We start from the raw sequence: 27,072 nt of genomic DNA, 5'->3' as shown, positions 1-27,072 counted from the left end.
TATAGCCTAACAGCGGCTACAAGCTGCTTCTTATTTCAGTGTTGAGGCGATATATCTCCCCAACATTAAGAAAACACTTCATATTTCACAGAGGTGAACTCTGAATGGCTGTCCAGTATCCGACAGCAGCGGATTCCATTAGAACGTGTGAAAATTTGAATTTAATTCATAAATGCGGCCTGCCATGTCTGGCCTGCTGCCAGGACTCCGTCTCCTCGTTGTTTTCTCTGGCTCTCTTCCAGACCCCCCTCCCCCGCCCGTGTTATCCACCCACGGGAGAGGTGATTTCTTTCTTTTTTTCCTCCTTCTTCTTTAAAAAAAAAAAAACCCATCCTCATTGAGTGGGTCCTGGTTTGGGAGTGGGCTGTGGATGCGGTTATTATGCCCACACTTCTCAGACGAGCCGTGCCGAGTTGTCACGCCTCGCTGCTGCATGGTCCTGCCCGGTGCCGCCGCGGTGTGTTGTAGCCGACTTTGAGTCGCAGCCGCTCGGCGTCTCAGGCTCCGCCGTCCCCGGTGCTCTTTCTCCTGCTCACTGAGCCAAACCTCTTTATTTTAACGGCTTCAAAGCTGCTAGTCCTGCTGCTGCCCGTGGGAGACTTATTAAGCAGACAACAGACCTTTTAAAGTTTTTTCCGAGACGTTTCTAATCACCGGGAGAACGGAGGAGCTGCAGCACCGGGAACCATGAGCGGACACGGGGACGAGGCCGAGGAGAGCTCTGGCTCCCAGGAGCCCACGGGGGCCGCGGAGCCCCAGAAGAGGAGGCCGGGGAGACCGAGGAAGCCACAAAAAGTAAGTTGTGTCCCGCTGTTGTTTACTGAAGCCGCTTTGCAGATACAGACGTCCAGTCACTGCAAGAAAAAAAACAATCAAATCCAGATTGTAGAATATCTGCACACCGAGATGTGACTTTTTTAAAGTTATCAAACTGCACAAATAGCATAGCCTATTCTTTAAAAAAAAAAGTGAGCTGACTTTGTAATTGATTGTGCTTCTTGCTTATAGCTTGTTTTCAGTAGCCTATACTTTTCTATTTGTAAAAGAAGGTGAGACATTGTTTTCCAAACGTTGATAGTATATGGGACATGCTAGCCAACTTCATGTATGCTAAATTAAATTCCATAGACTTAATTTTTCCAGCTTTGGCCTTGATCTTTAATTGACAACATGAGTAAAAAGAAAAATATGTGAATGAATGTGATTTTGCAGATCTTCTTTAGTTGTATCAGAGAAGTCATGGCAAGTGAGGGCTTTGAACATGTTTCTGTGAATGTGTTTATAGACTGGTGAGTCACATTCCAACCAAAATGTCAAACCAAAATCACCTCCATTGACACTGCAGGCTACAGTTACTGTAGGAGAGAGAAAGCCCTCTCAGAAACACAGCAGCCCGTATGTATGTAGAGTGAGAGTTAACTATAATATATATTAGACATGTTGAAACACCATGAAGTGCACAAGGTGATAAGGTTATAGAAATGCTGAGGGCAAATTGTGCAGTTTGAGTGTGAAATTGAAAAGTAGAACATTTGAATGAATACCAAATCCCTCTCATTCATTCCCTCCATGGCCACACATAAGCAGACACAATGTGCCACACACACTCACACACACGCTTTGTTCCTCTCTTGGTCTTGACCGTCTTGACCCATAAAGCAATGACCAAATGGGGGGGGGGGGGGGGGTTCAAAGCTTTGTTTCCTGTCCACCACCTATGTCATGTCCCCCTCCCTTTCAGGAGCCCAGTGGAGAGCCTGTCCCCAAGCGACCGAGGGGCCGCCCCAAAGGAAGTAAGAACAAGGGCCCCTCCAAGGCAGCGCAGAAGGTAAGGAGCCTCAGCACCTGGAGGACGCATACGTTTGCCAATGTACATTTTTGATAACCAAAACATGGCTTCAGGAGTGGACATGATCAATAACTAAATATAGTTTTAGTGAAGTAACCACCTGTAGTTATTATTAATATGTTTTTAAACAGGGTTGATTTTCCTTGTAAATTTGAAAAATAAGCAAAAACTGTCCAAAATGATGAGCAAAAATGTCTTGGTGCAGCCATCATTATTTTCAAACACCTGTGTACATAGAGAGGAGACTGTGTGATTGAATACGGAAAATAATTAGGGTCTTTTTTTATATTTAGATCGGGATTAAAGTCAGAATTTTGAGGGAAAAAAATCTGAATTCCAAAATTAACGTAATAAAAAGAGAACATTTTTCTCAGACAGCTCTAAAAAAAAATGTGGCCCTAATCCTCTTCAGTACATGAGAGATTGAGTTGATGAATGAGAAAAGATTACGTTTGCAAAGAAAAGATGATCCTGGAGAAACGCTTTGGAATTTCACAGCCATTTCCCACCTTTCTTACTTGTGGTTTGTGATACTGGCTGTGTCTTCATTCATTAGTTATATGAAGCTGTGTTAGGCTCATGATGACAGCAGCCTTAGTGCTCCCTTGCCACCATGAACCACTGTAAACATTCCCAGCACTTTGAAAAGTGAACCACTCTGCTCTCGCCATAATCCAGTCTCATCTCATCTGGTATTGTTATGATAAACACAGAAGATATCAATCTTCCCAGATCAAAGAGTCCCGGGTCAGCCCACACCTTTAACTTATGCTCTTTTAAAAGTTCACTTCCCCTGCCCACATCAATCACCTCTGCAATCTCTGACAGGTATCAAGTAGAAACAATTGTACTCCACACCTGCACGCCACAAAATAAAGACTCCATTAGGCACGTTCACACCAAGTACTTTTCCCACAAAGGTTCCTGAGAACTATTTAGTTCTCATAAACTAAGTAAAGATCGCGTTCACACTGGAAATTAGTTCCTGGGGGTGGATTAGGCAAATGAAGGCGCTGACGTTACTTCTTCTTCTTCTGCTTTGGGTTTACTGGCAGGCCGCAAACAACTTCACGGCGTATACTACCGCCCAAAATCCCCGGCCGGAAGTCCCCGGAGTTAGGGACTGGCACCTCCTCATCTCCACCGCTCCCATGTTTTATTTTGTGTTGTCATAAGTTAGTCTCTCTGCGTTTCTGCGCTGGGCTAATGCTAATGCTAATAATGCAATGCGAGGATAATAAAATGGCGGCTTCACAAAAGTTTGACGGGAGTTTGACGGGGCGTGGTTTGCATTCCGCCCAGCCAATCAGACACAGGAACCTTTTTCTCCCACGAAAGCAGGGACTGAAAAGGGCGTAAAAAAGGTTATCTTGAACTAATTTAGTTCCTGGGACTTTTTGGTGTGAACGCAACTAAATCGTAGTTCTCAGGAACTTTTGTGGGAAGAGTACTTGGTGTGAACGTACCTATTGACATAATCCTGGAAAGAATAAGGCTGAGTTTTTGGGTAGGAAGATCTGGAGTCAGCAGAGCATCAGCCGGATTGGTCGTTTGTTGAAACACTTTAAAATACCCCCCCCCCCCCCGGACAAGGCTATGTGAATAATGACAGTTGTGCCATTACTTCCATTAGGATGTCAAGGTGGATGGGTTGAAGAACAAAGAGTGTGAAAGCTTCAAGGTCCTAGGAAATGGCGTCTGACCTCTTCTGTATGGCCACAGTCAAAAGCAGACCAAAAATACTGCGTTGTTATAGCAGTCATGACCTAATAAATTGTACAAATGCTAACATGCTTAACAACAAAATATACAGGGCATGGTTGTAGACCCTAAGTCTTCTTAACATGCTGCCATTGCTAAAAACGAAGTCTTACCTTGTTACCTTGTGTCATCATTAGTTGTTAGCTTACATTCCTAAATATGATCTATTTTGTAGCATTTTTATACATCCCAAAAACGAGGTGTTCTGGGTGGATTGATCAGTCAGTTAGTATTTGCTTGCCATTTCCTACCAACAATCAACATTTGATGTGTTTAACCGTCAACTTTCCCTTAGCTAAGTGGTTCTCTTCTTCAGTAGTGGCTGCACAGATTATATTATATATATATATAAATAATACTATAACACTTTTAGTAAAATGTGATTGTACTGGCGTGAGTCCCCTGGTTATTCAGTGCTGCCGCATCTCTCAGCTCAGACATGTAAAACACACTTATGATTAATTGAACAGGGAGTTGCGTTTCAGACAATTAAAGCTCTGCATTAAAAATGTAGCGTCGCAAACAGAGAACTGGGATTACAGCACACAGATTGGCGAGCCAGCAGTGTGATGTGTCATGATAGAGACCTGCATTAGCAGAGCATTAGAACATCACAACACAAGATATCACTATTGTGTCGTCGCTTAATACACTTCTGTTTCTCTTAAATAGGTGGGGGGTTTAACCAGTCTTAATTTAACATGAAAAAACTCAGACTAAGATATTTTTTGATCCTTACTGTGAAATACAAGTACTTCAAACTCGAATCAAGCACTATTGAAGTACCTCGATATAACATAGTTGACTTAGATCCTTTCCACCGCTGGTATTGTGTGAAAACTCCCAAAACTTCCGTAAAAGCCACTTATTTCTTACAACTAACTGAAAAAGTAACAGGATTTATCAGATTCTACCATGCCTGCGAGTTGTTAAAAATGTATAGTTTTAAGATTTGAGGTCATTTCTAAAGCCCAGTTTACCTGTGAACAACAAAGTGTGAGCCACTGTGTAAGTTGAATGTCAAAAACAGATACTGATAAATGTATTTTACGATGGGTTATGGATAAATTGTTTCGAAAATATATCATATTGCCGTTATTTTGTATAATACTACAATTGCAATATGATGCGGTATTGGAGGTAATCATTTCGCCACATCATTTTCTGTAATTTTATTATGTTATTATTATTTTTAATGATGGTGTGGTTTTGAGAACCAAACACCATCTCTCCTGGATACATCTCACCGCTTACAAAAATAGAATTATATTTAAATAATAAAACCAGCCTTCCACTGTAGTTTCTATCGACTAAAACAGGAGAAAGTATTGTCTGTGGGAACTATTTTTCGCGGTGGATTAATCCAAATTTGGCATTTTAGTGTGTTTTATACTAATACTTAACTTAATACATTTTTATACCTAAAGGTTAGTTGCGCTTTATGAAAATGTTTTTTAGTTTGGGACATCATTCCTATCAGCCATGCTAACATTGTTTTCAACAAGTGAATACCTGATATCTTAGAATACAGTGATAATGAAACCAAAAGAAGTCCAGAAACATGAGCAACCACACCATCAAGGTCGAAAACAAACCCTGGATTAGTAAAAAAAAAAAAGGTGCTTATTTTTTTGTAGTAAATGTATCAGTTGAAACAAGCTCTGATTCAACTTTGACCTTCTGTAGTGGTGTTGACCCTAATACTTTAAGATGTCTGCTAGAGCAGTGGTTCTCAACTGGTCAGGCCTCAGGACCCACTTTTTCCTTAGTCAATAAATCGCGACCCAACATTTTGAACCACTCAAATCTATTCAACAAAAAATCGTGCAGTAATATATATATATATATATATACGCTTTTCAGCATACAATATTAATGAAAGTAAAGTACAGTGCATATATCCTTTCACAGAACAAAATAATGCTTTTAAATAAGGTTTAATGAGATGATGGAATCAAAACTGAACTGTATAACATAAAAAGGCACACCCCAACCCCAGCAGGGGGTCTGGGAGGATTGTCCTCCAGGAGATTTTTTAGAAATACTAACATATAAACTACGCATTCTGGTACACTCTGAGAAGAAAATAAATACATCTATTACTACCCGACATATTAATAATTGATGCCATTGTTTGTTTTTCACTTTGTTGTGACTGCTTGCTGCTCCTCACAGAGAGAAGAGTAAAGAGGAGAGAGTCTGTGTGAATTTCTTTAAATTGTGGATAAGGGTAGCTCCCATTGTTCTGTGACCTGTCAATCATCAAACCAGGGGTCATATTTCATTATGTGTTCATTTTTATCTGAATTTGTACCCAGGGATGTATAAAGAATAGTTCTACCGCAAAGTTATTCTCCTTGGGGACTTCCAGCAACAATCTTGATTCTGATTGGCCAGAAGACTCGAAAAACATCAGGAAAGATGTTTTAGTGAGAAGATGATCACTACGTTACAGAGGTTTTCAAAACCGTTTGTGATCTCCGGTACTTCCAGTCCAACGCCTACTGCATGCACAGCGTTAGAAAATTGGGCCTTGAAAATAAAAGTTTCGACTTTTCCCAATTTCTTCACTCACACATCTGCGACCCACTCGAAATGGGTCCGTGGGTCGCGACCCACCAGTTGAGAACCACTGTGCTACAGTAAATGTCTGATCAGGTGTTTCCAATGTCACAATAGAATGATTTATTGATCCTAATCTATGTCTTAACAGAAATCCGAGGCAACCGGGGAGAAAAGACCCAGAGGGCGACCGAGGAAATGGGTGAGTCAATGGTTTTCGTAAGCTTGTGTCTACTGCTGGCATACTGGATACTGCATTATATAAATAAGGGGTTATGTATGTAGGAGAAAATGTCCTTCCTACAATTACTTTGAACTATGATTCAAACGCATTTTGTTCCCAGTTTAATGCATATAATATGCCGTTAATAACTGTGTAATATATACCTGGCTGCTAAATCCTAAGAACTATTACAGGTTGTGTATTTTGAAAATTATGTAACTTTTAATTTTTTATTATATTTTGTATTATCATAACTTAGTACTTTTTTTTTAATGCATGTTACATATGTAACATTCTGATATTTAGATGTTTTAGCTGTTTCTCAATGTTGTTGTCATCTTTGTTTTCTTCATGTAGCTTTAATACATTCAAAGGTTCCTCTCTGGTTGATGCCGGTGTCCGTGTTTGCGTGGATATCTCCAAAGTGTTTGTGTTATCAGTCAAAGAAAATGTTTACTCTCAGCGCCGGCACGCAGGAATACTTAAATAATTCCACTGACAGCTTGAAGGCCTCAGTGTTTATCAGCTCCAAAGTAACAGGCCTGATTGATAGTGCAGGAACAAGCAGCCGGCAGTTAGAAGTGCCACCAGGAAGGGCGAGGAGAGAGGCGGGGAACTTTCTCCTGCGTACAGCATGTCTGCATTATTACGGTCTTCAAAAGAGAAACAAATAAATGGAAGGAATTGTGTCTTCCAAGATTAAGCAAAAAGCATTTTTTGTTATTCTTCACTAAACAACTTCTGCTGGTTTACTGGCGCATGCTCTGGCTGAGACTTATCAGCTCCGAGCGGTGGCTTCAAAAGCAGTACGCTGCATTCAAAGGCATCGTAATCCTCAGCCTCTATCCTCAACAAGACATCTCTATAACAAATTATAACCGTACATGTAATGTGTTTTAATCTGCCTATATCCGTGTATATATACAAATAATGACATTTATAAAGAAATGTATAAGGTCAAGTTTCAAACGATGCAATATTTAAAAGTAACACAATGTCTTTTTAAAAAAGATATCATAGCGTATTTTAGTTCTCATAGTTTTATTACGTTTTATTATTTTATAATGTATTATACCCACTGTTATAATTCATATTGTTGTGAATATAAGTCAATCTAAGGGATAATTTTTAGCCTTTTAAAAATATAATTAAATAACAACATTGAAAACGTTTTCTGTTTTCATTCATAATATTATTTTACAGCTATTGTAAATACGACTATCTGACTTGCATTCATGACAAAATCCAAGTGGTGAATTCAAGGTCAACAGAGATTTTTCTAATAACTATGATGTATTTGAGTTGGCAATAAAAAACTTTTCCTCACCTCACCTCAAAGTTCCTGTCCTCTGCCAAAGTTGTAAACATGGGATGTTTTCTCTTTTCTAAAGTACATCGATACTACTCATCTCCTTGGTTTTAAAATGTGCAATGAAAATCTTGCCAGTCCTCAATAGGTGGAAAAAAACTTACTGCATTGAATGTATTACATTCTTTAAGTCAGTATAAAAGGTCAATGAAAAATGAAGCCCATTAAGCAAGTCATGACAAGTATTTAAGTTCAAGTGGATTGAGAGCATCGTAAAGTGTTGGGAAATCAGTTTTAGTAGATATGTAAAAAAAAAGGAGGTGTACAGCCTTGAGCATTGTGAATATCAGTACATTTGAAAGTACTTCTATCAGGCCCGTATTGTGTTATGTGAGAGAACACAACACCAATACTTCAGTTTCTCAACCAGCTGCTGAACCCTTGGACTGAACTGATAAAGCAGTGGAGGTTTACTGCAGCTTTCTCTTTGTGGTGCTGCCTGCCGGTGCCTGCATGTCCCGGGTACACACACACCAGTACACACACACACCAACATCCACCCACACAGCGGCCTCCATTGCTTGACGTCAACTGCAGAGAGGCCGCAGTGCAAACTAGTCAGTTGTGTACTGTAGATAGCGTACCTTTGTGACTGCCGCGGGGCATGTGCTGACACCCCTTTGACAATCAAAGCCTCTGCCTCACAGCAGCCTTCTGCTATATATGGGCAAGGAAATGTTTAACTAGAACAGCAACCTTGCAGCAGGATCATTAGGGTCTCTTGCTGTTTTGTTATTGCTTAGTTAAAGGGGCCTCTGCTGTCACATGTTTACATGCTTTAATGTTCTGCAGCACCTCTTTTCGTCTGCTCTGATTGGTTAGCCAGCTGGATTTGTTATGATTGGTCAAACGCTTAGAGATATCCCACCCCTTACCTATCACATACAATGTGTTGGAGCGCTAGCCAATAGAAGCCCGACTGTTACCTAGTGATGTTACTATGTGTACGGAAGTAAACAAAGGAGTCCAATGGAGGCGTTTCAGGGGGAGGGTGGGGGGTGTCCTCTTGAGGGAACATAAGGGAGGAATTTTAGCCTTTGCAGACCATTTACATGCACACAAACTTATATAATACACTACAAGGAAGGGAAAACCCCAAGAAGCAAAATAGGGCCCCTTTTAAGGAGTTGAGTTGATTACCTTTAATTTTACAAAACAGAAACTGATTTCTAGCTCAGGAACAGTAAAAAGAAATGCATTAATACGCATCAAAGCACATAAGACTGCATATATATAATATCATACAGGCAAACAGGGACAAGAACACATTGATTGAGAGAGATGATTGACCCTGGACAGGTTCCCCATTAAAACTACTCATATCTTATATTCCTACAGCTAGCAGGAACTACTAGGACTGGTCAGACCCGACTTATGCGGACTGGTCCCTCATCGGTATGACTCGTTGCTCGTCCACTGTAGGGATGCAGGTCCTGCCCTCTGTGCAGGTGCTGAGATGGATAGGCAGCCCTCTGCCAAGCTGACCAGCTTCCTCTGCTCGTAAAAGCTCGAAAGGGGAGTCTCCGCTCTCCAGTAGTTTGCATTCATCAGTTGTTCATAGCTGTTCCCCCTTTTCTGCTGCCAAATGGCGACTGTCATTGGATGTGTTGGTTCCTCTACAGGCAAGATAAACTCTTTGTCCCTGTGTTAAGCCGTGTTGCAGTACAGCTTTGGAATTCTTAACAACATAGGCTGCCTATAGGTAAAGCTTTCTTAGAAGGGAATATCACAGTAAAAGCTTGAACTTGAAGACTTCTGTGTTTAAACTGAATATCATTGGTTCTTTAAGGTTGTAACAGCCTGCTTTGGTTAAAGGTGCAATGTTTAGTTTTGTTCGGCATGTTCAAAGTCAACCTCATTTTCTGTTGGCGAAACGTCCGTGCCCTATCATTGCTGGAAATAGGACGCATACATGTCATGGAGTCACGTGAAAGATAAGATACAAGAGTGTACTCCATTCAAAAACATCCAGTTTGAGTTTTGGTAATTTTTATACCCCTAGCACTTTTGATCTTGAATCTGAGAAATATCAAAGTATCAAACGCCAGATGTAGTTGAGATTTTAATTCTCAGGTCAGAAAAGTGGTGATTGTCATACGTAGACCAAGAGAGGGTCATTCTGCTGCCATATAAATGAGACTTAGAAACATTATATAATATTTTAACTAAGTATCCCTGCTACACTTCATTGGTACTTGCAACATTTGGGCAATGCTAAACAGGAATTGTGCTATTTGTAAAGCAAAGCCATGAAATAAGAGAAAATATAATTCTGCTTCTCTATTTCTGCTTCCTTTATCATTGGTCAGCCAGTGAATGTTTTGAAGCCAAACCATTTCCCTGCCCTTGAGCTGTCTTGCTGCCTCCCATACAGCTGCCTCTTTGTGTTTGATTCTCCGCAGTCACATCCGAAGTTACTCACCGCCAGGACACACTCATACCCATCTCCCCTTTCTGTGCCCATGCAAACCCTTATTGGTGTTAAATGGAGTCTACTGTGAGACTAATAGCCTCCGCGTCAAATGTGCGGAAATGACTAAGTGAATGGGCAAGGGAGCACAAGTGCAATGGCATGAGTGTGTGTGTAAGGGGAGTTGATATAGTGTGAATGGGAGAGGTCTACTCCCACCTCACACAAGGCTCTGCTGCTCTTGGCTTCGGGTCAAACACAGAGGGCAGGTGCCAGGCAATGGAATCGGAGCTCGGAGGAGAAGAAAAGTAAGGAAGTCTGGCAGAGGTGATGAGCAGCATGATTAGGAGTTTGTCCAGCAGCTTTGAGGAAGTGGCGGGGCCTGGAAGGTCCTCAGAAACAAGCAGCCTGTGAAAACGTCTCTCCTTTGAATGCATGCATGTGTGAGGCAGGGGTAATTGTCCAATTGTGTCCGACATTAAAACGCTTTTTATAGCATTGGCAAGCCTCACAAAAAAAACGTATGGAACTTGGCCTCCAGGGTCTCTGGGCAACAGATTCACCCGGAAAGTTGGTGTCCAGAGTGAATCAGGGGCCGAATCAGGGCTGTGATGTCTAACAAGTATTTACATTTATACAAAATTCATGAAAAAGCTAATTATTGACCTTTTTAAACGTTTGTCCAAATAATCTTAACTCAAGGTCATCAAACTTATTTTTGTGTGCACCCCAAACTAGTATTGTATTATTTTATTTTCATTTAACTGGCTTTAAAGAGTCGTGCAGTGATGAGTCCTAAAACACAGAAAACACAATTTTACCACTTCCAGTCGTATTGAAATCAACAATGTTTTGAAAGTGTATTTGGTTACAAGCCTGAAATAAGATCTGGTTAACACGAGCTGAAAAGATTTACACGTTTTGTTCTACAACATAAAATACGTCATGTCCGAAGCCTCTATGTGTAAAAAAAAATACGGCGGTTGCTAATAAGCAACCAAATGAAACTCCTAGACGTCATCATGCTGGCTTTCTCTTAGCGACTGTGATGCGTGGCAATGCGACTGTGGTGCACATTGTTAATAGCCTAACGATAGTTTTTTTTTTCTATTTACTCATCTTATATCACTAAGTGGTGTCAATATGTTGAGATGATCCTGCTGAACAAAATGTGTATCATGAATATGTGTGGGCCCTTGCGATGCTCATTTCAGGGCTGGCCTAAAAAAATACGTCATCACTGCACCACTCTATACCTCAAGCTCTATATCTGATATCGTCTTATGTTCCCGTGCGATCCTCAGATTCTTCTCTTCTTGTTGTTCCAAGATCTAGAGCTTTTAGTTCCTCCAGGCTTACCTGAAGAGCCGGGCAGAAAACACTATCTCCTGTAAAACGTTTCTCCTTTTAAATTGGCTTTTCTTAAATGTGCTAATTACAGTGCAGTTAGCAAAGTGGACAGGACGTTCTTCCATGTTTTACAAATGACTCAATTTTTGTGAGTTTGACTGGATGAGGTGCATTTAGTTATTTTTAGATTGGTTCTGCCACATCGTTCTCCTTCCCCAGGCTATTTGTAAGAGAGAAAAAAGAAAGACCACAGAGAGACACAGAAAGGAGTTGGGGGTGGGCAGCAGCTTTCCCTCATTCCCTACATTCTCAACCCCCCACCTTCCTCCAGCCTGGGCTGCTGCCTGGCTGAAGGGATGGATTCCAGCCACTAGAGGCCTTTGTTCAGACAAGGACTCTACAAACATCAGGAGTTCTCCGGGACCTTAGCGGATTTCCACAGGTCACCTATGTCTCCCTCTCATAACTCCCACCCTTTTTGTTCCTGCTGCAGACTCTGGAAGAGTGTAATCATTTCACTTTTTGCTACAACATCATGGCCGCGAGCTGCAACACAGATTAGGAAGCAGTGGAGTTAAAGAACGCTACATGTAGATCAACATCGGGGTACTCGATGGTCCTAATATACCAGTTAGTACTCAACATTATTGTACAGTTCCCTTTTTTATTGGTTCTTTGCCTTAACAAAATAGTGATAAGAGCTTTCTTTACAACAATCAACATTGATGCATCATTTTAACTTTAGGAATAAACAGGAAACCTTGGGGAGTTAGCATGTGCATGTGCATGGACAACCAACATGTTTCTCTAAATGCATCTTGCTACCTTTAAAACATATAGCAAATTATGTTGGGAAAAACATTCAGAAGTAATTACATTGCCCTTTTTACCTGTTTCTGGGATCATTCAGGATGACCCTTAGTGGAATGTTAGGCCATGTCTATTATCAATTTCACACTTATATGGTAGACACACACCAACATTTTCATCCAAAACGAAAGAATACTACTAAAAGCAGCAAATCTAAAACTAAGCTTCTGCAGGTACATAGTAATGAAACCTGTTTAGAAAACCTTAAGATCTCCATGTTGTAGCAGTCAGAGAAGGAGAGTTACTCAGAGTACCCCACGTTCACTGTTTGTTTTACACAGGAAGTTACATGGCTGTCCTGTGGTGTCCTGGCTGTTTGTGTAGCGATAACTTGGATTTTTCCCTCTTCCTTTTAACAATGCCCTTCTTTCAAATTCCTTAAATAGATACGGACATTTATGTCATTAGAGTATTTCTGCTAGCACTATTAAGAGGCAGGAAGTGAGCTGTTGCAGGCCCGACAGGTTAATTCATAACATCTGCAACGCTCTGTTAAAACAAGGCAGAGCTGAGTGCCATGCATAGAGTCCTTCCTGTTTCAAAGCAGCCACGCATGCAGGCTGGGAAACAGCTACATGCATTTGCATCAAATGGTTCCAAGGCAATTCTGCTCCAAAACATAGTATACGCTAAACCAAAAACAAATCTTTCATTCTGTAAATGCAAACAAAAGCAATGAAATACTTGTCTAAGTCTAAGCAGACGTATTGCATTTCTACTTGTCTTCCTTTTTGCGTTGAGATACTCTGGGAACAGATTTCACTTCAAACAGCAGAGGCTCCTAAATGGAGCCGATCCAATTTGTCTGCGCCTTTCTTTCCTTCCAGAGCACCCCCCAAAACCCTACCAACAAAAGCCTGCTTGTCTGCTAGGAATTTTCCACATTCCTTGCAACGACAGACATTTTTCTCTTGTACAAAGGGCCCTTCGGCAAATTCCCCCTAATCGCTGGGTTTAGTTGGACCCTGATAGGTGCAATTCATAACTGGTGAGGCATCGGCTAGGACAGGAGGCAATCCTACTTCGCTTTGTTTGTTTACATCACTTCATAAGGCATCAAAACATATAGCTTAATCCATGATAATGATGATTTTTCAGGAGGGAACGCTACTGTATGTACTTAGGTGTAATTTTTGTAATTATAGGGTTGGTCTTGAACCTTTCTGTGCTTTCTGGGGTTAAGCTGTAAGTGAGACTCCACGTAACCTTTTAAATACAGCACTATTATTATTATTAGAGGAAGACCTACATGTTGAGACGAGTTGGAGTGCCTGATCGAGAGACACTGGGACAATTACAAGCTGTAGTAGACTCTCGCACCGAAGAGACAAATGCAAGAGACTGTCAACATTTCATATTCTTTTATTCTCTCTAGAACTCAGAGCCTTAATCTGCTTTACCGTTCATGTGCGGAAGTCTCACAAGGTCAAGTTCAAGGCCTAGCAACGTTTTTTTTGAATAAGAAACAAAGAACAAGAGAGGGAGAGAATGGGATAAATTGTGAAATAGAGATAAGGGAGTGTGTGTACGGATAGAAACTGTAGGTTTGGCCAAAGGGAAAGGTTTTTTTCTTTTTCCTGACTGCAATTTTTCTAAGATGTGAAATAGTTAAAAGGTCACCTGTTGATATGTTTACAAAATGTAATGCCAATTAATTCTATAATTGTTGAAATCAAATCGTCAGATTCTTGGACTTACAATGGTGGAAAGTAACAAAAAGCCCCTTTTTTGTAAACAAACACCAAAATGGCTTATCTTGCAATGTTAAATAAATCAAAGAGTCTTTTGTGTATATGTTTTTGTTTTAAAAATGTAATGAATCATACTTATCAACTTTAAAAAGGTGTAATTATTCCAGAGGAACACTGAATCCTCTGCAATTAATTGACTAATTTCCCTAAAAGTTCCTCAAACCGAGGCTTCCCTTCAGCAGTTTGTGAATTCCAAAGTGTTGTACAAAACAAGTCCAATGTTTACCTACCTAAGTGCTCTATTAGGCAAAGTTACATTTTAACAATTGAAATGGTGAGAATTCCAGGTTTTACCAGCCTCATAATCTACACGGCATTTCATCCGAAGCGTATCTCACGCCGGACTCTTCATCCGTGCAGGCTTGTGTTTGTGGAGGAAGGTTGGTCAAATGATCCATTTAGCTTCAAAGGAGGTCCAAAGGTTAGCAGGACCAGTAACGGTTAACCAGAGCAAACAGCAGCGCCCTTTCTTATGGGATAATTAACACTGCTAGGACGGCAGAGAATGAACACAGTACAAGCAATCACATGTTAAAACACAGAAGTAGCATGTTAGTAACATAACATACACATTTGAAAAACAGAACCCAAAGCAATGATGAGGCTGGCGTAGCACATGTAACTTCATATATTTGAGACTCAAAGCTTGCCATTAAAGTTGAGATCTGATCAGATTTTTTGATTCCAACTTCGTGGCCCTATCGCTGTTTCACGTGGCAAGTTTTGCCGTATTCTCTTTAATTCAATCGGTAGAGCTTCTGGTCAATGTGCTGGATCAGACAGAAAAGTCTCTTGAGCAGTCAACAATTGAAGGTGCTTGTGAAAATATCTATACTACAACTTACTGGAAGACGTGACTGAAGGATTTCTATGTCTAGTTGGAGAACCAGTAAAGTTTCTGACCCCAGAAAGGGATGCGGACAGCTACCGTGGTGCTGGAGAGAGAGCAGGCTGAATGGCCCTCCTCTCCACAAGCTGGGGCTTTTGTGAATGGTGGCCTGTACACGGTGCTCAGCAGAGCGGAGGCATTTCTCTCTTTGATCAGAGGAAGACTTCTGGAAAGAGGCTGCTGGGTGGTTCTCGAGCTAAGAGCCTGGAGCGCCGCATTCTTGGAGTAGCGGAGGGATTGGGTTTCAGCTGAGTGGGGTCCCCACCATAGGGCTCCTAGTTTTAGTCATACTTACCTAGCGTACCTGGGAATGGTTGAAGCTGCCCTTGCTGCCCTCATGCAATGCTTGAACCCCCCCCCCCCCCAAAAAAAAACACTTGTAGGGCAGGGCAGCTTGGTCGACAAGTGATTCATAGTGTTAGGCCCTGGCAACATCAAAGAGCTGCCACAGCCTGTGAAAGACAATGCTACCATTTCTCCTTTGTGGGATCGAGGGGGCTGGTTTGGGGGCAGTGGGGGCGAGAGGAGCTACTCGCAGGAGTGGCTTCTGTACTCGAAGGGATTGGATTTCACTGATGGTTATTTTGGAATACTTTGTCCCAGATGCTCTGCAACAGCACTTGTACATTTTACTGTAAGACTGTAAACAAAGAGGACCCTTCATCCTTTGTGTTTATGGTCAGTAACTACATTAAGTTGTGTACCTGCTACTTTAATTGATATGTAAGTATTGATATAAATCCTTAAATCCTTATTTTTTTAGGATGTGCCCTTTGGGCTGCAGTCAGGTTGTAATTAACATTTCTTTTTTGTTATATCACATAATTCTTCAAGCAAGAATTGTTTAGTTTTTTCCAACCAGCAATGCTTTATTGACCATGGTATTCATAATTAGAGAATTATTATTATTATTTGTTTTAAATGACCAGAGAAAATACATAATTACACACAACAACAGACGTTTCAAGGCTGGCGTTACCATATTAACAGGGGTCCCTCCAAATCAAATACGTTCAATGGTTACCCACCTGTCTCTGGTTTAGATGCATGCCCACGTCGTGCTAATCATATGCAATTCGGGCTGAAAATCATGCAGTTTTTTCATGCGAATAAATGTGGTATTTTCGCCTATTTAGAAGACGTTTTTTATACTTTTACTTTGAATATGTTTATATGAACATTAATACTAGGGTCTTTGTTTAGGCTCATCTCAGCCAAGGCTCCAAACAAGCTGTGGCGATACCAAATGATGATGTAATCACTGCAGACCACTGATTAGTCACGTGCATCATCTTTTTATCACCCAACCCACATTTAAAACCAATGGCAGCCGGCAAAACTACTCCGTACACTACGCCTTAGAATTGAGGATTGGCAAGCGTTCCTTCTGTTGGTCCCCGTTCAAATGATTCTCCCCTTTTTACAACGGCTTAACAGACTATTTCCAGTACAGTACAGAAGCAGAACATCTGATTGGAGTGTGAAGTATTAAAGGGGAACGGAACAGGTGGAGTACTTGGTTGGGAAAATTGGTCAGGCACCCAACTGCCCAAAGCTGTTCAGAACGCTTGCATCCTCCTCTTTGTGTGCATTAGTTTCCAAATTCTCTCTGCTGCATTCCTCATGCACGACCCATCCGGTGTCCGGACTCCATTACTGCCATTGAGCCTATGGAAATTCCAGTCAAAGCTGGCACAGAAAACACCAGCTGTTTGAACTGATCCCTGGTGGGTGTGTGGGGTTAGGGACATGTTACCCCCGTCTTAGGGCCAGCAGCTGTGCGGTCTTACGAGCTCCAACGACTCAACGTTTCCTTTTTACATTCTCCGAGCTAAGGGAGTGCTCAGCTGTTCAGCTCTTGTCCAGATCTACTTCCTGTGCAGTTGTGTGAGATGATTGGTCAGCATGAAAAGCCTTATCTACAAGTTGTTTGAGGGCCTACAAGACTTAAACAAGCAAATGTGGTGGAGGAGCTATTAACACTTGTTGTAGCAAATTATTATTCCATTTGGGTATGTTGGGGTTTCTCACCTGTGGCCATTTATCATTTTGTGAATCACGTATGCCAAAGTGGTGAAGAAGTTGTAGTGGAGGTTGTGTCTTGTATTCTTGCTCTGTGTGCTTGCTTAGATTCCTGTGGTGTGCTGCTGCTTCTGTTTGGCCCTTTGCCTATAATCATTAAACTGTTTAATAACTCTATTACTGAACAAGCTGAGGGGAGGTTCAAATCCCTCTGTGTATGTGGCCTCAAAACTCTTTTGATTACCAATGGAATTATGGTCGATAACACATTGACAATAATATCAAAAATGTCAATGATCAGCACTCTGCGTAGTAAAGTCACAGCAGAATCCTCTCTATCAGTGCTATGTGGCAAGGGGGAGGTTATTGCAGCAAGCTTCCTATGAATATGGCCATTTAGAAAAGGCAATATTAGAAAATGGTCAACATTGGCCCTACTGTAAATACCATTTGTATTAACCCTAGAGATACTTGAACATATTGGTATAATGCAGGTTGCTAATCCTTTATGATATCAGTTATATTTACAGATGTCTTAAAGACAAGGTATTAAAAAGGTCTGATGTGAATGTATTAATTGTGCGGTCAGATTTGAGGCAATCGTCAATTAACTCTACTCTTGAATGATCAATCACTGCATTATGTCGTTATTGTAGAGTTAAAATACAGGGCCAAGACACAATGTGCATCCTACATTATCCCGGTTTAATTCTGTTTTTACCTTTTCATTTCCAGTGGAGTCATGTTTCCTTCTGCCTAGCAGCCATGTGACATTTTTGTGAAATGACAGCTATGAACATTGTATTCTTGTTAAATATATTAAAGTTGAGAAACAACATTTGCCTCTCTTCTACTCTCTTTCAGCCACAGCAAGTCGTCCAGAAAAAGCTTGCTCAGGTAAGATACTCATTTATTTACCCTCACACACACTTTATTTCACTAAATGTCATTCTGTAAATAAAAACATTGCTTGTTTACTTTTAATTGACAAATGTTAGCTTGATTTAGGCTACATGCACAAATACTGGACACTGCTTGCTCATAGTTTTTCGGAGTTTGGGTAAATTGAGCTAGTGATTAAATGGCATGATTGTACAATACAATTTATGGGCTAACCATTAGAAACAATTGGGGTTGAGCAATTGACCATGGACAGTTTGGAGGAGATGGGGGTCGGACCTTCATCCCTGAAACTAATGGACAACTTCCTCTACCTCCTTAGCCACAGGCACCTCCTACAAATGGCCCAAACTATTGCAAGGAATGATCAAAAACATGAAAATGTCTCCTTGTTTGTCCGGGGTTAAGAGTATTCCACCTGGTGAAGTTATGTAACACATTCACCTTCCCTTAAACTCCTTCCTAGTGCTAATAACAACTCCAAGCTACATCCAAATTAGGTTTTGATGGTTTGTAGGTCTCATATTTTTTGTTATATTGTGTGTACTCGTTTTTCTATCAATGGAAGTGATGGAAAAATGGTTCTTGTCGAGTGCCTCAAAGGCTGACAACATCTGTATAGTTGCTGCAAAATTAACTCATCCTGTTGCTAAAGCTAACGTGTTTTGAGCTGGATGAGAACTATGGAAAAAGTCACATCCCTAAATATAGGAGTGGCATTTGCAAGACCTGAGATTTTTTCTCTTGGAGAGAAAGTTAACTACACTTCCTCCGTGTCTGACTATTAATAGGTAGCAGTTAATTGGATGCCGTTTTGTGTTGCTGGTGAGAGCATGTACATCAGAGGGGGAATGAAAGCAGAATGGTAATAAGTGAGTGCAACATGACACAGGACCCCAACCCCCAGCATTCCCTCACACTCCAGGAATCCACCAGCCTCCCTCTGTTCACTGGTGCGGGCCACTTCTTGGTGTGAATGCATAACTCCGCTCTGATTTGTGGCTGTGTGGGAACAGGACTGAGGTAGTTGGGAGGCGCTGTGAGGCCCTGGGAGCTGCAAACCATAAAAATGTAATTTAGCTCTCCCACTTTGATAGGCTGCTTTATCTCAGCCCCACCACCGCTTGCCTGTACAAAACCTCAAACCCCTTTCATTCCAGTGCTCGGGGTGGGGTGGATACACGACCCAACAGAAAGTTACAGCATGCACATGGCATAGTTTCCCATTCAAGTTTCAGCTCCTGCTACCAACAAGGACTTCTATCTTTACATGTTCCTATACGTCCTTTTTTAGTTAAAATAACACAGTGTTCGGAATAAGGCTAGTAAACAGTGTGAATGACATGGGTGGGCTCTTGAAGAATCTGTGCCAGCGTTGGCCCTATCTGCACCAACCAGTTGTAGAAACAAACTTTATTTACTTATTTCCTCTTCATGGGTTTTTTTAGTTGAGAACCAGGGTGTAGTTGAAGGGTTAAAACCAGCATCTCCCTATAGTGGCTTACGTCTTAAGAACAACTAAATTAAATCTTTACAGCAGTTACCCCAAACCTTCAACATCATAAGGTTATGGCGTACTTAAAGACAGCTATGGCATGTAACAGTTATGGGAAACTCATCAATTGAGTCATTGGGAAGAGGGTAGGGCTGTTCAATTAATCGTGTTTTAATCGCAATTACGATTATGGCTTGCAACGATTACGAAAACAACGTAATCGAAATAAAACGATTATTTTTTTATTATTTTTTTGTATTGGTTTTTCAGTTGAATTATACTTAAAGTTCAGGGTAATCAACTGTTAAAAACATACTGTTCAAAAAAAAATTCTCCAATAAATTGATGTTTTCAAAGTAGATGGAAAATCGTTTTTAATAATCGTGATATCAATTATTGACCTAAATAATCGAAATTATGATTTTTGCCGTAATCGAGCAGCCCTAGAAGAGGGTTAAAGTCAATCAGTGGAAATCCAGAAAAACTGTTGACGCTCAATTTTAAAATGCATACACAGTCAAAGGAAAGATTAAGAAAGAGGCAAACAGATGCCGATTAGCTCTAGGCTTAACAAGTTATGGAAAGTTGTATGAGTCTACTTCATTATTCAACAAAGACATGAGGAAATTCAAATAAGAGAAACACCTTAGGAGTATTGTAAGGTGAAGAGCGAACTGGAGACTCTACAAAGGCATTACTTGGAAGTGATAGGCAGAGCCAAGAAAGTGTTGCTAACTTTCCGTCAAATAGCAAGAGACTGCTTTCCCTTCTCTACCAATTAGTAGGTGTGTGGCGCTTTCAAAGTTAATGATATTTGGTAAATACTTTTTCGTATGTACCGTACAAACACTATGAATGCCTTTTTGAAAAAGGGTTGTCCGAAAGGGATATAAACAGCTACGGACACTTTTGTTCAGGCATGGTCAGACGGCTTGTCCCACCAAACCGTCAGAACGTCCCTTAAACCCAACCAAGCCTTGGTCCTGAAGTGGATGTTTTTGTAAAATCAAACGCTTTAACGGACTAGTTTGGCAGTAAACACCATCACTAGGATGTTTAAATTACAGGCTACACATAGTTATCTTTTCCTGTGTGTGAAATGGTGTAGGTGTCGGCAGGGGGGAATATAATTGCAACTTATTTTTTTCTCCCCCACCCTTGCTACCACCACCTTTTTTTTCCCTGTGCTCCCATTTGCCCTTGTTACACATGGTAGCATTTAGCGGCCCTTTAAAGACTGAAGTGTGTGAGCACTAATGAATGGAGGTGGTGTTGCACCGCCGCAGCCTAGGAAAGGAAGAGGGTTATAAATTGTGTCAGTTAGCCTCCCTGAATAAAATGAGGCCATGTGGAAAATGAAATGCATTTCTTCTTAAGAGGGAGGAGGTGTTTCCTCTCCCCTCCCCAGTTGTGACAGTGGTCATCATGCACTTTAGAAAACTAAGCAGCACTTGTTCTGGGTTATTTAGGGTTAGGGAGCCATGGTTGCTGTACTGAGTCCATTTACTATTGCAGATGGTTGGTGTCCAATCATGCACATGGTCATTTCCTGCCAGATGAACCATTCACTTTGAGACTAAGATGAATTTAGCTACTTCATTAACCATATGAAGTGCCTGAACTGCTCTGGTTGTGGTCATCCATTTTTGTATCTACCATGGGTTTTGCCTGGACGTAGGCATTAGGTTGTCCCTCCTTCAGTCCGAGGTACTGCAGTATTTTAAGCTTGCCCTGAGGGAATTTCTTCAAATTTTGCTCAAACCTCCACTTTAATTGTTTTGATTTCTTTTATTAGTACATTTATTGAACATGTCAGAATTTTTTTTCTTTTTTTATAATAATAATTATAACAAAGAGGCAAAAACTAAACGTTCTAGGTACAAACAAATTAAAATAAATACATTCTCAAATAGTCTCTGTCATGTTCAACAAGGGCAAGAAGAAGCTTTAAAAAACTTTTCTGGTCCTACCCCCTCTAGCATACATTTTTCTTTAAAACGAAAGATTAGATTAGATTTGTTTTTACAAAACAACCAACAAATAAACAACTTTTACAATGACAAGAAAGAACAAGTGGGTTCACAGGTCCTGCTCATAACCATTACTGATTTGCTTTCTAAATAATAGTTTTAGTTTAGATAAACTTGTACAATATTTCAGCTCATCATTACTGTTATTCCTCAGGTCAACACCTTTTGTTGTGATGCACTGAAGTTTGATTGATGCATTTTGTTTTTAAAGATCAATGGTAAAGGTCACTGTCACTTCACATCCGTCCCTATCACATCCACCTATGTAGGAAGGTTTGGAGCACTGTTATTAATGTGGTCGACAAATGGTTGCAAAATCTTCTAGAATTTTTCTGGAATGATTTTGAGTTGTGTCTGTCAGAGGTGTAGAGGGTAAATTACATGGACTACCTTGTTTCTATTTACAGGAAGAAGAGGAAGAAGAAGAAGAAGAAGATGAAGAGGCTGGAGATTCCCCACAAGAGGACTAAGCTACCACACCATGAAATCTCTACCTCATTCAGCTGTCAGGTCTTTTAAAGGGAAAAGACTGCCTTTACCACTTGTTTTTGACCTTTTCCACATTATTTTACTTGTTTTAATTTCAGTTAGAGAATTTCCATCTTTGCTCAGCCATCAAACAGGCAGATGTGTTCAGTTATATCTGCCTCTTTAGCTCCCTTGATACATATTGACATAGACCTTGAAAAAAGAAACAGAACAGATAACTGGCTTGACAGATAAAACGAAGCAAAACAATCTTCACACATTCTGCTTGTTTAAAAGATAGAATCAAGAAAAAGACATACATGTCATCACACTTACACCCCTCAATGAGAATACACTAAAACAGACGGATACAATAGTAATAATAGAGTGATAGCATTAGGTGGTGCATCATAAGGCCACTGCATCTCTCAGACTGATACACACACTCTCTCACACACCCTGACATTGTTGACTGATTCTCCAGATGTTGATTGCAGAAAAAAGAGGCTGGTTTCATCATACAGACATTTAGAACAACTTTCTGCTGTTCCAATAGATCAGCATATATCATCCATACTAGTGTTGGACCACGCAACACAGGGAGACACAAAGCTCTGTGTAGGTCCTATTGGTATTCATAAGTGATTGGTCACATCAAATCCCAAACCGCTCACTTGAAATATGAGCAGGGTTGAAAACTAGAAGGAAACTTTTTAATCCCCTCCCCTTATTTAGAAAAGCAAATATAAGAACTTCTACCCTGGCCCACACCGTTTTTACCGTTTTAAAAAGGTCCCCTATTATACTGTTTCTCATCAATATATTACAGGTCTCAGATATATACAAAACATGTCTCTGAAGTGTTTGGCTCGAAATACCCAACAGATCATTGCAGCATCCCAGAATCCCCTCTGTTTCAGCCCTGTTTCAAAAGTGCTGATTCTCTGTCTGTTAGTTTAGATGAAAATAAGGAACCCCTCCCCACGCCCCTTTGAGAGATATTTGGTTACAAAGAACACAATGGTGCTCTAGGAGGAGATTCAGGTGATAAGGTGGGGGGGGGGGGGGTTACCTTGGTTGGTTATTGGCTAATGGTTAAACAACCCAAGAAATCGTTATGACATCATAAAGTGGCCAAAATCTGATCAGCTCATTTTCAGACAGGTTTTTATAGAAATGGATCAGGACAAAAAGAGAGAGAATCTTTTTTCCTGAAGCTTTCAGAGTCTCTTCACACAGAGGGGACACATGTTGATGTAGAAATGACATGAACAAGTGGATTTTGCATAATAGGTGACCTTTAAGATTCTAAAAAAATTGGGCCATAGAAAAAAAACAGGACCTCTTTGGGTAGACCATTTTACAGAATGTTCGATCAATTATTAAGGTTATTGTCCAAATGAGAGTTGATAGTCCGGCGGTCCCTCCAGTATGGTGTCAGTGTTACTTAAAGACCAGAACTTTTATTCTACATGAGTTCTGCTTTGCTCTCCCTGTTGTTGGTGGACTGCCACGCCTCTTTTACTGCTCTAGAAACCATAGAACCTCTTCACATCCTCCACTACCAAACATTGCATCAGACTACTGTATACCATTTGTTCACATTTACATTTTCAGGCTTGTGTACATAGCTTCGTTAAGTTTGCGCAACCCAGCTTTAAAACCTCAATTTAACCATTGATGTCACACTGCAAAAAAATCCACAGACTTGCAAAAACCTTAAACCTTTAAAAACAAAAACCACAAGAACAAAACACACATTACCTCAAGACACACTTGATACCTGGATTTAGTGGCAGCGTGACGTTGGATGTTACGCAATGTAACTCCAGGAAGCCTTACGTTCGAGGTAACCTGATGGTATGCCAGCGCTTTCTGGTCACTGAAATGCAATATCTTATCATGATTTCAAACTACCTCTGACTCAGCACAACCAGCTAATGAACACACAAATAGATGCCTGGGAAGTTCAGATATTTGTGTTGGAACTTTATACTGTACATTAAAGCGAGGTCATCCCAGTTGGTTGTAGACTTGTCATGGAGGAACAGGAAGATGTCTGCAACTGTTATGTTTGATTCAGTCAGGTAAAGACTACGACATCCATAAAGAAGCAAAAGTCAGATTTGACAGAGCCATGTACATAAAAGGAAAATTATTTTTGACCCTCTTTCCTTTTGGGTATGACAGACCAAGGCAGTGCTTTTACAAGTTTACGAGGATATGAAGAATATTAAAACTCATCCACACAGGTGACAAAACTTACCATATTCAACCTAAAGTGGTGGCGTTAAGCTTTATTCACATCATTTGAAGCACATTTTTAAAGTGAAAACCTGAAAACGCCCCTAGTTAAAAAAAAAAAGAATCAATTTGACTGTTTAAAAAAAACACCAATCAAGCCAATAAGCCGTCAAAAGATACACCAATCAAGCATCAGTTGGCTCTGACTGGCCTGACATTTTCTTCTTTTGAGATTTTTGGACATGGCATTGATTCAGTGATCTGTCTTTTTATACTTAAAAAACAAAACAAAAAAGCAGCTAACATATTACGTATTGTTATTTCTTATTTACCTTAATTTTAATTTGTATCTTAACATTGCAATGAAACATATTTAGCATTATCTGCAAACTGGGACTTCTTTTTGACAAACTGTTAACTTGAATTTATTTGGTTCCGATTTACACAACGGTTTATTGAGGATCGAGTGTTTGTACAACACTGCGTGATGAAACGACATGTTTTTTTGGCTTTGAATAGTTAGTTATTTTTTCCTGAGTTATACCTACATACTGTATGTACAGTACCTCAAACAGACCGTTAAAAATGGACTATTCAATAGAAAAATACCTACCTCCAGTCTCTTTACTTTCTGTATGAGTTACATTGATGTATGATATGATCTATATCAGGACTGCAGAAGCTCCTTACTTAAAGTATCAGATCAAGCTTCAAATCTCAGTACATTTGGATTCTCACCTTCAAAGTGACTTCAGGTTTTGAAACAGATATGTTTGGATTTTGTATATTGTATTCATGAATATGTTTTCTTGTTTTTAATTAGTAGATATCAATATACTTGATTAGTTGTTTTGTGTACTTGACACAAATGTGATTTTCTTTTCTTGTGATATGGTTTAAACCAGATGTATATGGAATTGCTTTGTACTTAGTGATGGATTATACAATTTTCCCCTGTCATCATGTCAACCTTTGAAACGTTAAGATGTTTTTTTTTAAACTGGGCCTAAGGTAGAGCCTCAGAGGAGCTACATCAATCCTTTCAACGTGCCGTCATCAGCAACACCTGTACGGTAAACGGCGACTGTCAGATGTTCTGACAGTCCTTTATTTCTGAAACCCTGAAAGTCTGAAAGATGTCACATTAGACCAAGAGCCCATTCGTCCAACATCCTATTATCCCCCCAAAATTAAGCTGCCTTCACTAGATATGACAAAACTGCTTTGCGCACCGCTCCAAATTGTCGCCGAACACTGGTCTCACAGTTCAAGTTATTTCAACTTTGACCTGACCTTTCAACACGCAACCAATCAGGTAACAGCTTTACGAAGCGCCCAACTCTGCGCAAAGAACCGACCCTGAATCGTGTGAAGGCAGCTTCACCAGTAGGCCCATTTTTACGAAAAATTCTCCCTGCTACAAACTGAAACAAATAGCTAATTATTATGCAGAATAGCATCATTTGACCCTCCCAATGTTTCTCTCCCTCCAATTGGCTATTGCCTTTGTTGGTTGTGTTGCTTAGGTTTAGGCAAAAGGAGTGATATTGGTACTTCGGCAATACAATGGCCATCTGTTCTCAGGATACAGGCTGTTGGATAAACTAGCGTTTGGTCCATTGGTACAGTTCTCAGGTTTGTTTTGGTTTTCAGAAAAAATCAGTCAGAACAATAGCATGGCACTTATGGAGCAGTGGTAAACTCACACTAACCAACCATCTGCACAGTGTTCTGGACCATAAAGTTGTCTTCAGACTTTCCCAATCTTTGTGCTAGGATTAATCTAGACTTAACACCCACAAACAAGCAGAGATGAATCATATCTCATTTTTAGAACGATTTTACAATTATTTGATCGATGTGAAGATTCTGGATGGACTACACCGTCAAGTCAGTAAAATATTGGTATTGCCTAAAATGACTTTTATCCAGACACTGTGCAGGAAATAATATGTCTAGTAATCAAACAAATCTAAACAGTGAGGATCACAAGCTGCTGTATAAACTGTGATGCAGCTGATCAGCATCTTTATTGCATGTCTTTGAAACAGACAGCCTTCATCATTTAACACCACATCCATCAGCCAGAAAGACCCCTTTTAGACCTGGTATTAAAATGTAATCTATCTGGATTACAAAAAACAAAATGGATTCACACATAATAATACCAAGTGTAAATTGTGGGTCAAAAATGACACCACTGAGCTCCTCAAGATCCAAGGTACAAGCTTTTGAAATGTGTCATTTTCCTCCAGAGATCTGACCTCGAGTAGAAACTGAAACACCTGCTGAAGTTCTCTGGAGGTGATGCTACCTCGCTGTTGGACAGATTGATTGTAGAAGCTGTTTACGAGCTTCCACCTCTGGGAGTCTTAATGAAGTTTCTCTTCATGACATCACGTTCTAGTACAATCGAATACACATTACTACCTCCATAATGGCCTACTTTTACCTCATTTTCAAACTTAAATACTGTTTAAAATTCAGGTGTCCGTGAGCATATGGAGAACATTTTAAAGTTTTATATATATATAGTTTATTTTTGTGGGGGATGAATTTTATAAGACTGTTTTCTCTGCCTCTCAGTCACCATTAGGTAAGACTGGACATGTAACCTTTGAAAATGATTGTTCTTACATTATGCAATGTTTTGTAGTTAGCTGTGAGGGAAGAGGAAGAGATTTCTCAGCTCTTCCTCTTCCTCGCTCCTTCTGTATAATTTCAAAAACCTATACATTATCTAACTTTTATCGCTTCCTTTATCCACATATTATTACTGTCTTTCTTTTTCTGAGCAAATTGTGCGTGCTTGCTAAACAAAGTCTTTATAGATATTCACTGCCTTTTATCCAGCACAATAAAAAGTATGGCATCCATAA

The 27,072-nt window shown here is 40.2% G+C and overlaps 1 protein-coding gene across 1 annotated transcript; it reads left to right on the top strand.

Moving 5' to 3' along the window:
- Positions 1-326: 326 nt before the first annotated feature.
- On the top strand, positions 327-27,072 carry hmga2 (high mobility group AT-hook 2). Its single transcript, XM_079656075.1, has 5 exons — positions 327-795; positions 1,742-1,828; positions 6,324-6,374; positions 17,921-17,953; positions 21,889-27,072. The coding sequence occupies exons 1-5, from the start codon at positions 688-690 to the stop codon at positions 21,949-21,951; spliced, it is 342 nt and encodes a 113-aa protein (XP_079512201.1). The 5' UTR covers positions 327-687; the 3' UTR covers positions 21,952-27,072.

The sequence above is a fragment of the Notothenia rossii genome (genome assembly GCF_949606895.1).
Source record: "Notothenia rossii genome assembly, chromosome: 10".
NCBI lineage: Eukaryota > Metazoa > Chordata > Actinopteri > Perciformes > Nototheniidae > Notothenia > Notothenia rossii.
The sequence above is the reverse complement of the archived record's forward strand: the minus strand, read 5'-3'. Positions and strand labels throughout refer to the sequence as shown.